General features: G+C 35.4%; 1 protein-coding gene across 1 annotated transcript; it reads right to left on the bottom strand.

Moving 5' to 3' along the window:
• Positions 1–12,901: 12,901 nt before the first annotated feature.
• Positions 12,902–14,079, bottom strand: LOC139031998 (neuroguidin). Its single transcript, XM_070458011.1, has one exon. It carries the CDS (start codon positions 14,008–14,010, stop codon positions 13,063–13,065), a length of 948 nt encoding a protein of 315 aa, XP_070314112.1. The 5' UTR covers positions 14,011–14,079; the 3' UTR covers positions 12,902–13,062.
• Between the last annotated feature and the right edge of the window lie 1,584 nt (positions 14,080–15,663).

Below are 15,663 nucleotides of genomic sequence, written 5' to 3'. Positions count from 1 at the left end.
ATAACTTTCCTTCCAAAGAGGAAGCGTCTTTTTATTTCATGGTTGCAATCACCATCTGCAGTGACTTTGGAGCCCAAAAAAATAAAGTCTAACACTGTTTCCACTGTTTCCCCATTTGTTTGTCATGAAGTGATGGGACCAGATGCCATGATCTTAGTTTTCTGAATGTTGAGCTTTAAGCCAACTTTTTCACTCTCCTCTTTCACTTTCATCAAGAGTTCCTCTTCACTTTCTGCCATAAGGGTGATGTCATCTACATACCTGAGGTTATTGATATTTCTCCCGGCAATCTTGATTCCAGCTTGTGCTTCCTCCAGCCCAGCATTTCTCATCATCTACTCTGTATATAAGTTAACTAATCAGAGTGACAATATACAGCCTTGACGTACTCCTTTTCCTATTTGGAACCAGTCTGTTGTTCCATGCCCAGTTCTAACTGTTGCTTCCTGACCTGCATACAGGTTTCTCAAGAGGCAGGTCAGGTGGTCTGGTTTTCCCATGTGTTTCAGAATTTTCCACAGTTCATTGTGATCAACACAGTCAAAGGCTTTGGTATAGTCAATAAAGCAGAAAGAGATGTTTTTCTGGAACTCTCTTGATTTTTCAATGATCCCCCAACAAAAACTGATCTATCTGTTTTATGACTAGAATTTTATATAGATTGAATTTTATTTGCTCTTTTTAACATAATTATTTTGACATTCATCCCTATTATATTGTTCTGTTGTATTCCATTTTGTGCATGTAAAGTAAAATGTGTTTATTCATTTATTTATTTATGAGCATTTGAGTTATTTCTGGTTTTAGTTCACTGATAATAAAACTGCTTTGAATATTCATGCACAAATACCTTGATTTTCAGTTTTAAATGACACATTTAACTATCTATGGTTAAATAGCGTCTTCTTCCAAATCTATAGGGCCGTGAATTTAGGGACTTTGTCTCTTTTCATTCATCACTGCCAGTTATGTTCTGGGATAATTTCTATTAACATGGCCAAATTCAGCCAATAACCACACATTATTAAGAATCTGTATTTCTTTCTTTCTTTTTTTATTTATTTTTATTAGTTGGAGCCTAATTACAATATTGTAGTGGTTTTTGTCATACATTGACATGAATCAGCCATGGATTTACATGTATTCCCCATCCCGATCCCCCCTCCCACCTCCCTCTCTACCCGATCCCTCTGGGTCTTCCCAGTGCACCAGGCCCGAGCACTTGTCTCATGCATCCAACCTGGGCTGATGATCTGTTTCACCCTAGATAATATACATGTTTCAATGTTGTTCTCTCGAAACATCCCACCCTCGCCTTCTCCCACAGAGTCCAAAAGTCTGTTCTGTACATCTGTGTCTCTTTCTCTGTTTTGCATATAGGGTTATCGTTACCATCTTTCTAAATTCCATATATATGTGTGTTAGTATACTGTATTGGTCTTTATCTTTCTGGCTTACTTCACTCTGTATAATGGGCTCCAGTTTCATCCATCTCGTTAGAACTGATTCAAATGAATTCTTTTTAATGGCTGAGTAATATTCAATGGTGTATATGTACCACAGCTTCCTTATCCATTCATCTGCTGATGGGCATCTAGGTTGCTTCCATGTCTTGTCTATTATAAACAGTGCTGCAATGAACATTGGGGTGCAAGTGTTTCTTTCAGATCTGATTTCCTCAGTGTGTATGCCCAGAAGTGGTATTGCTGGCTCATATGGCAGCTCCATTTTCAGCTTTTTAAGAAATCTCCACACTGTTCTCCATAGCGGCTGTACTAATTTGCATTCCCACCAATAGTTTAAGAGGGTTCCCTTTTATCCACACATTCTCCAGCTTTTATTGCTTGTAGACTTTTGGCTAGCAGCCATCCTGACTGGCGTGTAATGGTACCTTATTGTGGTTTTGATTTGCATTTCACTGATAATGAGTGATGTTGAGCATCTTTTCACGTGTTTGTTAGCCATCTGTACGTCTTCTTTGGAGAAATGTCTATTTAGTTCTTTGGCCCATTTTTTGATTGGGTCATTTATTTTTCTGGAGTTGAGCTGGAGGAGTTGCTTGTATATTTTTGAGATTAATCCTTTGTCTGTTGTTTTGTTTGCTATTATTTTCTCCCAATCTGAGGGCTGTCTTTTCACCTTGCTTATAGTTTCCTTTGTTGTGCAAAAGCGTTTAAGTTTCATTAGGTCCCATTTGTTTATTTTTGCTTTTACTTCCAATATTCTGGGAAGTGGGTCATAGAGGACCCTGCTGTGATTTATGTCAGAGAGTGTTTTGCCTATGTTCTCCTTTAGGAGTTTTATAGTTTCTGGTCTTACATTTAGATCTTTAATCCATTTTGAGTTTATTTTTGTGCATGGTGTTAGAAAGTGTTCTAGTTTCATTCTTTTACAAGTTGTTGACCAGTTTTCCTAGCACCACTTGTTAAAGAGGTTGTCTTTTTTCCATTGTATATCCTTACCTCCTTTGTTGAAGATAAGGTGTCCATAGGTTCGTGGATTTATCTCTGGGCTTTCTATTCTGTTCCATTGATCTCTCTTTCTGTCTTTGTGCCAGTACCATACTCTCTTGATGACTGTGGCTTTGTAGTATAGTCTGAAGTCAGGCAGGTTGATTCCTCCAGTTCCATTCTTCTTTCTCAAGATTACTTTGGCTATTTGAGGTTTTTTGTATTTCCATACAAATTGTGAAATTATTTGTTCTAGTTCTGTGAAAAATACCGTTGGTAGTTTGATAGGGATTGCAGTGAATCGATAGATTGCTTTGGGTAGTATAGCCATTTTGACAATATTGATTCTTCCAATCCATGAACACGGTATATTTCTCCATCTGTTTGTGTCCCCTTTGATTTCTTTCAGCATGTTTTATAGTTTTCTATGTATAGGTCTTTTGTTTCTTTAGGTAGATATACTCCTAAGTATTTTATTCTTTTTGTTGCAATGGTGAATGATATTGTTTCCTTAATTTCTCTTTCTGTTCTCTCATTGTTAGTGTATAGGAATGCAAGGGATTTCTGTGTGTTAATTTTATATCCTGCAACTTTGCTGTATTCATTGATTAGCTCTAGTAATTTTCTGGTAGAGTCTTTAGGGTTTTCTATGTAAAGGATCATGTCATCTGCAAACAGAGAAGAGTTTCACTTCTTTTCTTATTCAGATTCCTTTTACTTCTTTTTCTGCTCTGATTGCTGTGGCCAAAACTTCCAAAACTATGTTGAATAATAGTGGTGACAGTGGGCACCGTTGTCTTGTTCCTGATTTTAGGGGAAATGCTTTCAATTTTTCACCATTGAAGGTAATGCTTGCTGTGGGTTTGTCATATATAGCTTTTATTATGTTGAGGTATGTTCCTTCTATTCCTGCTTTCTGGAGAGTTTTAATCATAAATCGGTGTTGAATTTTGTCAAAGGCTTTTTCTGCATCTGTTGAGATAATCATATGGTTTTTATCTTTAAATTTGTTAATGTGATGTATTACAATGATTGATATGCAGATATGAAAGAATCCTTGCATTCCTGCGATAAAGCCCACTTGGTCATGGTGTATGATTTTTTTAATATGTTGTTGGATTCTGTTTGCTAGAATTTTGTTAAGGATTTTTGCATCTATATTCATCAGTGATATTGGCTTGTAGTTTTCTTTTTTTTTTTTTTGTGGTATTTTTGTCTGGTTTTGGTATTAGGGTGATGGTGGCCTCATAGAATGAGTTTGGAAGCTTACTTTCTTCTGCAATTTTCTGGGAGTGTTTGAGTAAGATAGGTGTTAGCTCTTCTCTAAATTTTTGGTAGAATTCAGCTGTGAAACCATCTGGTCCTGGGCTTTTGGTTGCTAGATTTCTGATTACAGTTTCGATTTCCTTGCTTGTGATGGTTCTATTAAGATCTTCTATTTCTTTCTGGTTCAGTTTTGGAAAGTAATACTTTTCTAAGAATTTGTCCATTTCTTCCAAGTTGTCCATTTTATTGGCATAGAGCTGCTGGTAATAAATAGTCTCTTATGATCCTTTGTATTTCAGTGTTGTCTGTTGTGATCTCTCCATTTTCATTTCTAGTTTTGTTAATTTGGTACTTCTCCCTTTGTTTCTTAATGAGTCTTGCTAATGGTTTGTCAATTTTGTTTATTTTTTCAAAAAACCAGCTTTTAGCTTTGTTGTTTTTTGCTATGGCCTCTTTAGTTTCTTTTGCACTTATTTCTGCCCTAATTTTTAAGATTTCTTACCTTCTACTAACCGTGGGGTTCTTCATTTCTTCCTTCTCTAGTTGCTTTAGGTGTAGAGTTAGGTTATTTATTTGACTTTTTTCTTATTTCTTGAGGTAAGCCTGTAATGCTATGAACCTTCCCCTTAGCACTCCTTTTACAGCATCCTATAGGTTTTGGGTTGTTGTGTTTTCATTTTCATTCATGTCTATGCATATTTTGATTTCTTTTTTAATTTCTTCTATGATTTTTTGGTTATTCAGAAGCGTGTTATTTAGCCTCCGTATGTTTGAGTTTTTAATATTTTTTTTCCTCCTGTAATTGAGATCTAATCTTACTGCACTGTGGTCAGAAAAGATGACTGGAATGATTTCAATTTTTTTGAATTTACCAGAACTAGATTTATGCCCAGGATGTGATCTATTCTGGAGAAGGTTCTGTGTGCACTTGAGAAAAAGGTGAAGTTGATTGTTTTGGGGTGAAATGTCCTATAGATATCAATTAGGTTTAGCTGGTCCATTGTGTTATTTAAAGTTTGTGTTTCCTTGTTAAGAATCTGCATTTCAACCAGTAACCCCAGGGTTATAATATTTTTAGACATTTTTTGAGTCCAACGTATCATAAACAAGCTTAACTATTGATAAAAGTTATACCACCATAGAATTTTAATCAATTCTAATGTAATTGTAATGGTATGTGTTCAGGTCTTCAGAGAAGAAGCTTAGTAGTCTACCTTTAAAAAGTGAATACAAATTATAAGCACAAAATTATGAACAAAATTGAATATTTGTAATGAGATGATTGGATGGCATCACCGACTTGATGGAAAATGAGGTTGAGCAGGCTCCGGGAGATGGTGATACAAAAGGAGGTCTGGAGTGCTGCGTTACATGGAATCGCAAAGAGTTGGACATGACTGAGTACTGAACTGACTGAACTGAATGCTCTGATAGTCCAGTGGTTAGGACTCTGCTCTTCCACTAAAAGTGGCACGGGTTTGATCCCTGGTTGGGGAATTAAGATTCTGCACACCATGTGGCACAGTCAAGAAATAGAAAAGATATATCACAAAAGAATCACATATGTAAAACATGATAAATACCAGAGCCATCAGAAGTTTAAAAAAAAAATTCTTTTTTGACTGCTTTATCTTTATTATATATTATGAATAATAGTTCATTAAATTTTATAATATTAATGTTTCAATTAATGTTTTATAGTATAATGTTTTCTCTCAGAGAATAGAAATGTAAACCTCTTTTCTTTAGCATCATAGATCTTTTTTAAATTATTGACAATTTGGATACATGAAACATTAGACTCCATGCATAGAAATATTACTGTTGGTAATAATGGTGCACATATTTGCCCCATTATTATTTTTTGCCCCATTAATACTAAAACATTTCTGATAAATTCTGTAACTTTTATAAAAATAAAAAAGGCACTGTGTTTATATATTATTTCCTATGTTATTTCCTATGTTACATGTAGGAGATAACTTCAGCTTTGATTAAGCCTCTATAAAAAAAAAATTCTCCACTTACAACTTTACAACTTGATAATTAGAAACAATATTCCATATACTAGTTTCTAACTTTAAATGTTTCAGTCTTGCTACTCCTCCACAATTCACCTTCTGGTTCCAGGTGCTTCATGACATGTTTCAACTGAGTAATTCCAAGTGACTTGGCACAAAGGTTTGCAAAAATATTCTGGAAAGCATTTCTGTACTGGCATGGCTAAAAACAATTTAGCTATAAATTGTGAGTCACATTCTTATATTTCATTAAGCTCAAATTAAATATATCTCCAACTCAAGTTTCCCTTAGATAAATGGAAGAAATGATTCTGGCAACTCTAAATCCTTTCAATATGTTAAAAAAAATGTGATGGAGAGGAAATTATAGTAAAATGAACAGTGGTCTTTATAAAATGAGATTATAATACCTGATTTTTACACTTTTGTAAATGTTAACATGTAAAATAAATGTGAACACATTACTGAGTTCTATCCAGGGCTATAACATGAACCACATAAGTAGGGGGCCCTGAAGCTCAAGATTTTATTTGACTTCTTAGTAAGCCTGTCCCTGATCTCCATATTTCTAGCCTTTGATTTTACCTAATTACCTGCCTCTGAACACCTAATCAAATATCACTTATCACAAGTATAAACTGAATTCTCTTAAGAGTCAGGATACGATATGTCTTGATGTGGAATTAAATACCTCCAAAATCTCACAATCACTTTAACATGGCAAAGAGAACTCTAGAGTTCTCTTTCGAGTTTATCACACTGGAAATTAAAAATTACAGCTTAGAAATGACATGACGTTTACCTCCTTTACCTCAATTTTGTTGCTGCTATTGTTGTTTGGTCACTAAGTTGTGTCCAACTAAGTAGAAACACCCAAACGCAGGGAACTGAGCAAGTTCAGCTTTCTGTATGCCTAGAAAAGTGGGAAACTGGATACTGGTGATCAGTACAAAAGACTCCCCATAGTATAGACACGTCAAACTTACCATGTCACAAGCTGCTCTCCTAGGCCACTCCCAGCCAGCTCTTGCTACCTGTGCTATTGTTTCAACATAATGTGTTGTTTACCATATCTTATTATTGGAGTATAGCATTTGTAAGAAATAAAAATGGAAACATTTCAAAGTGTCATTAACTGCATTATTATTTATGAAACTTATTACTACTTATGATATAGCAAAAATCAACAGTAATCTTCAATATGATGTGAACTCAAATATACAGAAGAAAGGCATGTAGGAGTTTTTTGCTTTTATTTATTTATTTATTTTTCTATACTTGTCAGATGATAACATTATTTCCCTCATTAGAGAATTGATTAGCGATAGATATGGGATTTCCCCAGTTATTTTGACTCCCACTTCAATGTCTTTTATCTTTATATGCTATTACCCTAATTTTTCTCCTAGAAATGTAACTAAATAAGCAATAGTAATTCAGCAACAGTAATTCAGTAAAATTCTCTATTTTAGTTTATAATGCATAATTTCTTAAATTGGAACAATCCTGTGTTTTGTATCTATTAAAATAATTTTCATCTTCCTGATTTTTTTTTACTTTTTTCATTCAATTATTTCAGTTGAACACTGAAATAATAATAATAATATAATAATAATAATAATAATAATAATTTTGAGAGTTAATTTATTTAGACCTTACAGTGTGACCTGATCTGGGAATACAAAAAGAATAAAGCACAGCTCCTTCCATCAAGAACCTCACAAGTAGAATATAGACCAGGAAATAACAAAATAGAGAAGAAAAAGAAGGGCAATACAGGCAGAGAAAATTAATGTATAATAGCAAGATACTTTGAAGCTATATTATTAAAGGACTATTCCCAGTATACTGCATTTCAGTAAAATTGGAATTTGGGCTGTGTATTCTTTATCATGGAGATGAGTCACACGGCAGAATAAGGGGACTAGTGAAAGATAAAATAGAAAAAAAGTGATTAGTTGGCCAGACCATGAATGAGACTTTGGCTACAGAGAAATATTCAACTTTTTCCTGTACATAATAAGAGCATTGAAAGTAATACCACTATTGGATTATCTCTCTCTCCTACTATTAGTATTTTTATTTTATTTTTTAAACTCAATGAATGCCAAGACCATTTTGATGATCTTTGTACAAATACTGTCTTCCTATAATGATCATGCTTTACTTTGCTCTGTCTAACCCTTTGATTCATAGTCTTTTTAAAAATCATATTTTTTAACGGTTTTCCTGAAGTATAGTATTTCAACAAGCATTTCTCTTTATGATTATTTTATGTTAACCTGTTTTGTTTTAAATTTTTACAATCTATGATTCATCAAGCAATAATTTTGTACTTTGTTTTTAGATAGATTATTATAATAGTAGTGTAGTAACTACTATATTAATAATATATAGTTATATAAAAATAGAGCCTTAGTAAATATGTTTATTTCAGAAGTTAAGTTAAAATTCTTTGAAATTTCTGATAACAATATTAACATTCCCTACATTCAATGGAGTAACTACTAATGTGCAACATGGGTAGCTAGTCCCTGTAGTTCAGGAAAAATATAAGCAAGAGAGTCTCTAATTACAAGGCAAATTCATAAACACATCTTTTTTTGTGAAATCTGTTGGATAGTTTTAAGGTGTTATATTTTCATTTATAGCAACTGTTTTTATTTATCGTAGTAAGCATTCTATTTTTATGCATTCTTTTCTTATTTTAAAAGCACAGAGACTTACTGTATGTATATTACTTACTATAATAACACATTTTCACTTAGCTAGGAGAGTGTTCAGGCTCACTGGGGCTGCTGCTGCTGCTAAATCGCATCAATCGTGTCCGACTCTACGATTCCATAGACAACGGCCCACCAGGCTCCCCCGTCCCTGGGATTCTCCAGGCAAGAACACTGGAGGTGGGTTGCCATTTCCTTCTCCAGTGCATGAAAGTGAAAAGTGAATGTGAAGTCGCTCAGTCGTGTCTGACCCTTAGCGACCCCATGGACTGCAGCCCACCAGGCCCCTCCGTCCATGGGATTTTCCAGGCAAGAGGACTGGAGTGGGGTGCCATTGCCTTCTCACTATGGATGCTATAATAACTGTTAACATTTGCCAAAGCTAATAGTGACTTTGTTCACCTTGCCTATATACACAGAAAAAAATCAATTTTTGTATGACCACATATAATTCCCTTTCCAAACACAAGTGATCCCAGGATTTTTTAATTTCTGAAAGGCACCCAAGTTTGTGAAAGAACAACCTTATATACCAGCAAGCATGTCCTTTAAAGGACATATTAAAATCTATCCTTGAGAGATGTACAGCCCCCCTCCTTCTTTATGTTGTAATTTCTCCAACCCTCTGATGCTTTTTCATCAGCATCAATCTGATGCTCTCTTCTGCATTTCATAGTAAAGTTTCATAGTACATAGGTGATTCCAGATTGATCACTTACACTTTCATAAGCTGTTCTATGAGCTGAATACCCTATTAATTAAGGTTTTGACATCAGATTATCTCCACACCAAGTATAGTTTTATCCTATGTGGTCATAAAGTGAAAGAAGTTCCTTAAAGAAACATGTTCTTTAGGAATTCTAACACTAACACTTCAATTTGGTATAACTACAAGATCTTGATTTTTCTTTTGCTGACAAGTTCTTCTCTTAAGTCTACTAATTGTTATTTCAAGATGACTACTTTCCCAGTCCACAGCGGATCCATAGATAACTGTCCCATGCTCAACACTGAAGAGTTAATCAATAACTATACCTCAACTAATATGATACTTATAAAAAAACACCAAGCAATTACAGCCTATCCTGAGATATGCAGAAGAAGAAAAGAGCCTTAAGAAATTTTGAAGCCGTGTTTTGTAAAACATCAACATATTTTACAAAATATGTAAGCTATTCCTTTATCAATTAAGGCTGACCAGGTAATAGCAAAAAATGAAATTGCTGAAGTTTCTATCTCTTATTCTGTACTCTATAGAAATTCTATACTCTTATACTTTCTTATTAGAATTTTATATAAAACAACAAAAAATCACCCAATTAAGCAGAAAATAAAGATATAACATTTGTAGCACATAACTGTTAACATTTTACTTACTGAATAAACACTTGTATAATACCATCTATGTATCATGCAGCATTCTAAATGTCTTACAAATATAAACAGGTTAAAATTCAGTAAGCTATGGCTGAATTACTACGTGCTTTAGAGCTTTCATGTGAAGTAGCTACACGTGTTTAGAAAGTACTTGTTAGTAGTGACAAAGAGATTGTGGAAATAATGGGGCTTCCATGATCAGGGGGCAATTTATAGAGATCCAATTGCAGGATACTAGTGCAAAGAACATTTAATGACCACTCTGTTTTCAAGGACTAGAAACTCATTGTTCCTGTAGAAGTTTTATAGGTTAAATGTCTTCCTCATTGGGCAGTAAGTGAAAGAATATATGCTTTAAAAATCATTTTCTTATATAGATGCAATGTGGGAGACCTGGGTTCAATCCCTGAGTTTGGAAGATCCCTTGGAGAATGGAATGGCTACCCACTCCAGGATTCTGAACTAGAGAATTCCATGGACAGAGGAGCCTGGCAGGCTGCAGTCCTTGGAGTCGCAAAGAGTCAGACAAGACTGAACAAATAGAGAGTTTTTACTTTTCACTATATAGAGAGTTTTCTGGATCAGTTTGCTTTTGTTAATATATATTATTTTATTTGATATGAGGACATTGTGAGGTAACAGATTCTACTGTTCGCTGATTTATAAGCCAGATAGCCTGTCCACTGGGCTCCCCTGGTGGCTTAGACAGTAAAGAATTTGCCTGCAATGCAGGAGCCCCCAGTTGGATCCCTGGGTTCGGAAGATCCCCTGGAAGAGGGCACGGCAACCCACTCCAGTATTCTTACCTGGATAATCCCATGGGCAAAAGAGCATGATAGGCTAGAGTCCAGGGGGTCACAAGGAATCAGATATGACTGAGCAACTAAGCCCAGCACAGTCTGTCTATCACCTTAATTCATTTCACTGAATCCTCAGAATTTCTGATCATACCAAGTAATAGAAGTGGAGACTGAGGCTCAGGTATTACGTACTAGCAAGTCACTGTTCTGTGATAGGCTTAAAAATTATATTTTGATTGAATTATGCTCAGGCCAGAAAAAAAGCATGTATTGTAATGGAGAAGGGCTAATACCAACTTTTGCTTAGATTTACTTTGGCCACCTCATGCAAAGAGTTGACTCATTTGAAAAGACCCTGATGCTGGGAGAGATTGGGGGCAGGAGGAGAAAGGGATGACAGAGGATGAGATGGTTGGATGGCCTCACCGACTCGATGGACATGAGTTTGAGTAACCTCTGGGAGTTGGTGATGGACAGGGAGGCCCAGTGTGCTGAGATTCATGCGGTCACAAAGAGTCAGACACAACTGAGCGACTGAAATGAACTGAACTGAACTGATGTTTTAATAGCATTGATATTATTATTTTATTATTATTTTCACAACCCCTGCTTTGGAGGTGGGGAAACAAATGAGAGTTATGACTCTGCAACAATTCCATTGATAGTGACTGGAAGTCAAGCTAACTATAGAGGCAAAGTAATACAGCAACATGAAATGCCAAAACAAACAAAACCTTCTTAGAATTAGTAAACAAATATAGCAAATTTGCAATATACCAAATCAACACTGAAAAACCAGTTGTGTTTCCACATGCTAAAAAAAAAAAAAAAAACAATCAGAAGAGGAAATTAAGCAATTTCATTTATAGTAGCACCAAAAGAATAAAATACTTAGGAATAAACTTAACCAAGTTGGCAAAAGACCTGTATGATGAAAACTACTGATGTTGATAAAATAATTTAAAGAACAAAAAAATAAATAGAAAGCCAATCTATCTTCATTAACTGGAAGAATTATTACCCCAAAGCAATCTACATAAAATTCATATAGAATCTCAAAAAAAACTTGAGAAAAACCAAATTGGAGGTCTCATGCTTCCTAATTTCAAGCACTACAAAACTACAGTAATCAAAGCAGTGTGGTACTAACATAAAGACAAACACATAGACAGATGGGATTGAGAGCCCAGAAACTTTCTCACACATGATTAAATAATTTCTACAAGGTGCCAAAACCATTCAATGAAGAAAAGGCAGAATTTTAAACAATTGGCTTAGGGAAAACAGAATATCCACATGCAGATGAATGAACTTGGATTATTCAAGAGAAAATATTTGCAAATCACATATCTGATAAGGAGTTAATATATCCAGAGCACTTAAAGAACTACAATTGAGTGCTAAGAAAGCAATATAATTTGGAAATTGGTAAAGGACGTGAAAGGATATTTCTCCACATAAAACATACAATTAGTTGATAAGCACATAAAAGGTCCTTAATATCACTAATCATTAGGCACATGCAAATAAAAGATAAAATAAGATTTGACCTCAAACTGATTAGGATGGCTATTATTAAAAAAAAAAAAACTGAAGAAAAATTAGTGTCAGTGAGCATGTGAAGAAATTGCAATCCTTGAACAGTTAGTGGGAATGTAAAACAGAGGAGGCTCTGTGGAAAAAGTATGGCATTTCCATAAAAAATATTATAGACTGTGGTCCAGCAATTCCACTTATAGTTATATACCCCAAATAATTGAAAGCAGGGATTCAAACAGTGATTTGTAAACCAATGTTCACAGCAGACAAAATATGTTAACCTAAGTAACAACAGATGAAGGAAGAAACATAATGTGCTATATATATATATATAATACATATATATATACACACACATATATATATACACACATACATATGCATATATATATATATATATAATGATATATTATTCAGCTTTAAAAAAGAAAGGAAATTATCATGCATACTGCAATTGGGATAAATCTTGATGATATTAGCTAAGTGAATTAAGCCAGTCAACAAAGGATAAGTACCATATGATTGCACTTATGTGTGATCCCTTTGTGTGTGTGCTCAGTCACTTTAGTCATGTCCAGCTCTTCCCAACCCCATGGACTATATCCCACCAGGTTTCTCTGTTGATGAAACTTTGCCAGAAAGAATACTGGAATGGGTTGTCATGCCCTCCTCCAGGGGATCTTCCTGACCCAGAGATTGCGGCTACATCTCTTGTGTCTGCTACATTTTTTTTTTTTCAATTCGTTAAGTAAAATCAATTTTATTAATAAAGATCTTTCCACATGTCCGGAGTAAATGATGAATTAATTCCAAAGAAAAAACCTACATACAATGAAATTAGAAGTATCCTGGATGACAAAAATAAATTAAGTATGTACAACCATAATCACCGCCGCCTCCGAAAACCTTTCTTCTTCCGACCTTTCTTAGGTATCTTCTTCCGCTTCTTAGTAGGATTTTGATCCTCGTCAAGATGAGGGGTTCCTCCTGTCAGAGCACTGATGTCGCTGAAGTGCGTGAGGCAATGAAACTGTGAGCTCATGACATTTGCTCGTTTCCGCCGTCCTTTCTCCCGCTTGCTGACACTTAAACGCACCATCATGCTCTCCTCATAGTTAATCCTGTGTTGATCCTCCTGACTCTGGCGAGTAACATGAGGATGCCGAGCATCTCGGATTTCCTCTGGAGCATCTGAGTACTGCTCCTTTAGCTCACGAATGACAGAGCTGCTCAACGCCCGTCTCTTGGCTCGTTCTAGGCGCTTCTTCTCCCGCTCAGCTTCTGTTTCATCATAATGCACTGGAACCAAGCGTGGTGGGACGTATTTCTTAGCTGTTCCTTTTCCAGATTTCTTCCCTGAAGCCCCAGACTGGCCTTCCTCTGTTTCATCTTCCTCCTCATCCTCAGAGCTCAACTTGCTCATCATATTGCTGGGATGAGGCTTAAAACGGAGTGGGTCATTCTCACTGAGGCTGCCTGTCACTGCAGTCTTGACCAGTTTGTCAATCTGATACTTCAGTTTTTGGTCCAAAGGACGAAGCTTTTCCAAAACCGTGCGAATCTCCACCAGTCTCAAAACTGCAGGATGTCCCTGAAGAGAACCTCCCGAGGCTTTGTCCAGGATGAGATGGCTCAAATCCATGAGGTACATGAGCAACAGCTGATCTTTTACTTCCAAAAGGCTGAGACCCTTCTCTGTAGGATAAGCTTTAGCTTGAACTTTTTTGGTCAGAGTTTGCACTTGTGCCGTGACAGCCATCACCTGCTCCTGGAGGTTTTTCAAAAGTGCCACAGCATTTGGCAGGTCTGACTCCAACACCTCCGGAGCCGCCATCTTCACAAAGCCTGCCCCTTCCGGAACTGTACTTCCTGAGAGCGGACGTTGCCAGGATAGACTTGAGAGATCACCCTTGTGTCTGCTACATTGCAGGCACATTCTTTACTACTTGAGCCAACAGGAAATTCCCATGTGAGGCTCCTATAGTAGTCAATTTCATAGAAAAGTAAATTGGTTGTTGTTACGAGCTGAGGAGTGGGGGAAATGGAAATTTATTGTTTAATGATACAGAGTTTTCATTTGGAAAGATGAAAAACAGTTTTGGAAATGGATGTTGGCGATGGTTGCACAACACTGTGAATGTACATAATGCTATGAAACTGAACACTTAAAAATGGTCACAGTGGTAAATTTGTTGTTCTTTACCATAATTTTTAAAGATTTTTTTTTAAGAAAAGAAATAGCTTTAGAGAAAGAGAAACTCAAAAATTCCCAATTGATTTTTTAATTTAAAAGTTGTGACTTTGAACAGTTGGTCAAAATCTTTTCATTTTTCAGTTTCTTTGAAAAAGAAAATGTAGCTAATCCATATTCTCTGAGGTTGTTGGAAGGCTTATCACAATAATGTATGTAAAATACTTTGTACAGTGCCTGACACAAAGCAGGTATGCAACAATAGCTTTAATGTTCATCATACACCTGATGCATATATCAGCATTTGGATGGGAATTATCTGGAAAAAAAGCTCTATTTAAGGATTTAAATGATAAGTAGGTGTTAATCATACAAATATCTTGTAATGATTAAACTATTAACTAGCATTTGTAATACAACAATGTCTTAAGATACAAAATAAGCTCTGAATTTAATGACATTTTATCTAGTTCTTTTTGTAGGGCTTAAGACTGCAACACTTGCGTTACTCATCATAAATTATAATACAAATATTTGAAAGTTGGAACTAAAGTAGCAGCTATAAGTTGCTACTGTATCTCTTGTTTAGTTATGGCTTTTGATCTGTGAGAGACAACAAGTAAAGACAAGGGAAGATTGAATCTATAGCCATCAGTCTTGGGAATCTTGATATAGTCTAATAAAAAGTAATATTTTAGGGTGTCAAGGTTATGAATAAAAACCATCTAATTATTAATGTTGAACTAAGATTTGTTTTCCCAAGAGACAAGAATTCTTTAGTTTTGAAAAATTTAATACCAAGTCTATATCAGAGTATAGATATGGTTATAAGCCTGGATTCTGCAGTCAGATGTCCTGGGGATAAACTGCTACTCTTCCTCTTCATGATCATATGTCCTCGATCATGTTACTTCACTGTTCTAAGTCTAAACGTGATGATAAACAGAGCTCGTTCATAGAGATGAGATACCACATAAAGCATTTAATGTAGTTCATTGCACTTAGTAAGTCTTTCATAATTTTTATTATGATGGTAATTATCATGATTCATGAGATCTTATTATCTCAGAAAATGGCTGGACACAGCCCACTTAATTATAGTGGGTTACAGCAAGCTGATCATTGCTAGCTTGAATGTAGGCTTGACACTAAGAGATGTTCAGACACAAAGAAGCATTTAGATTCAAAGGAAATACATCAGAGGTCTAATCCAGCTGGTATGTCATAACTTTTAAAAGTAGGTTATCAAACTACTTAACAGGTTTAAACAATTAAGCAGCTTGAAGGGAAGAGTAC

This window comes from Odocoileus virginianus, chromosome 29 (genome assembly GCF_023699985.2).
Source record: "Odocoileus virginianus isolate 20LAN1187 ecotype Illinois chromosome 29, Ovbor_1.2, whole genome shotgun sequence".
NCBI lineage: Eukaryota > Metazoa > Chordata > Mammalia > Artiodactyla > Cervidae > Odocoileus > Odocoileus virginianus.
This window is presented reverse-complemented; position numbering and strand designations above follow the sequence as displayed.

Excerpts from the sequence above, each read along its gene's own strand:
- LOC139031998 (XM_070458011.1), bottom strand. The coding sequence starts at position 14,010 with ATGGCGGCTCCGGAGGTGTTGGAGTCAGACCTGCCAAATGCTGTGGCA.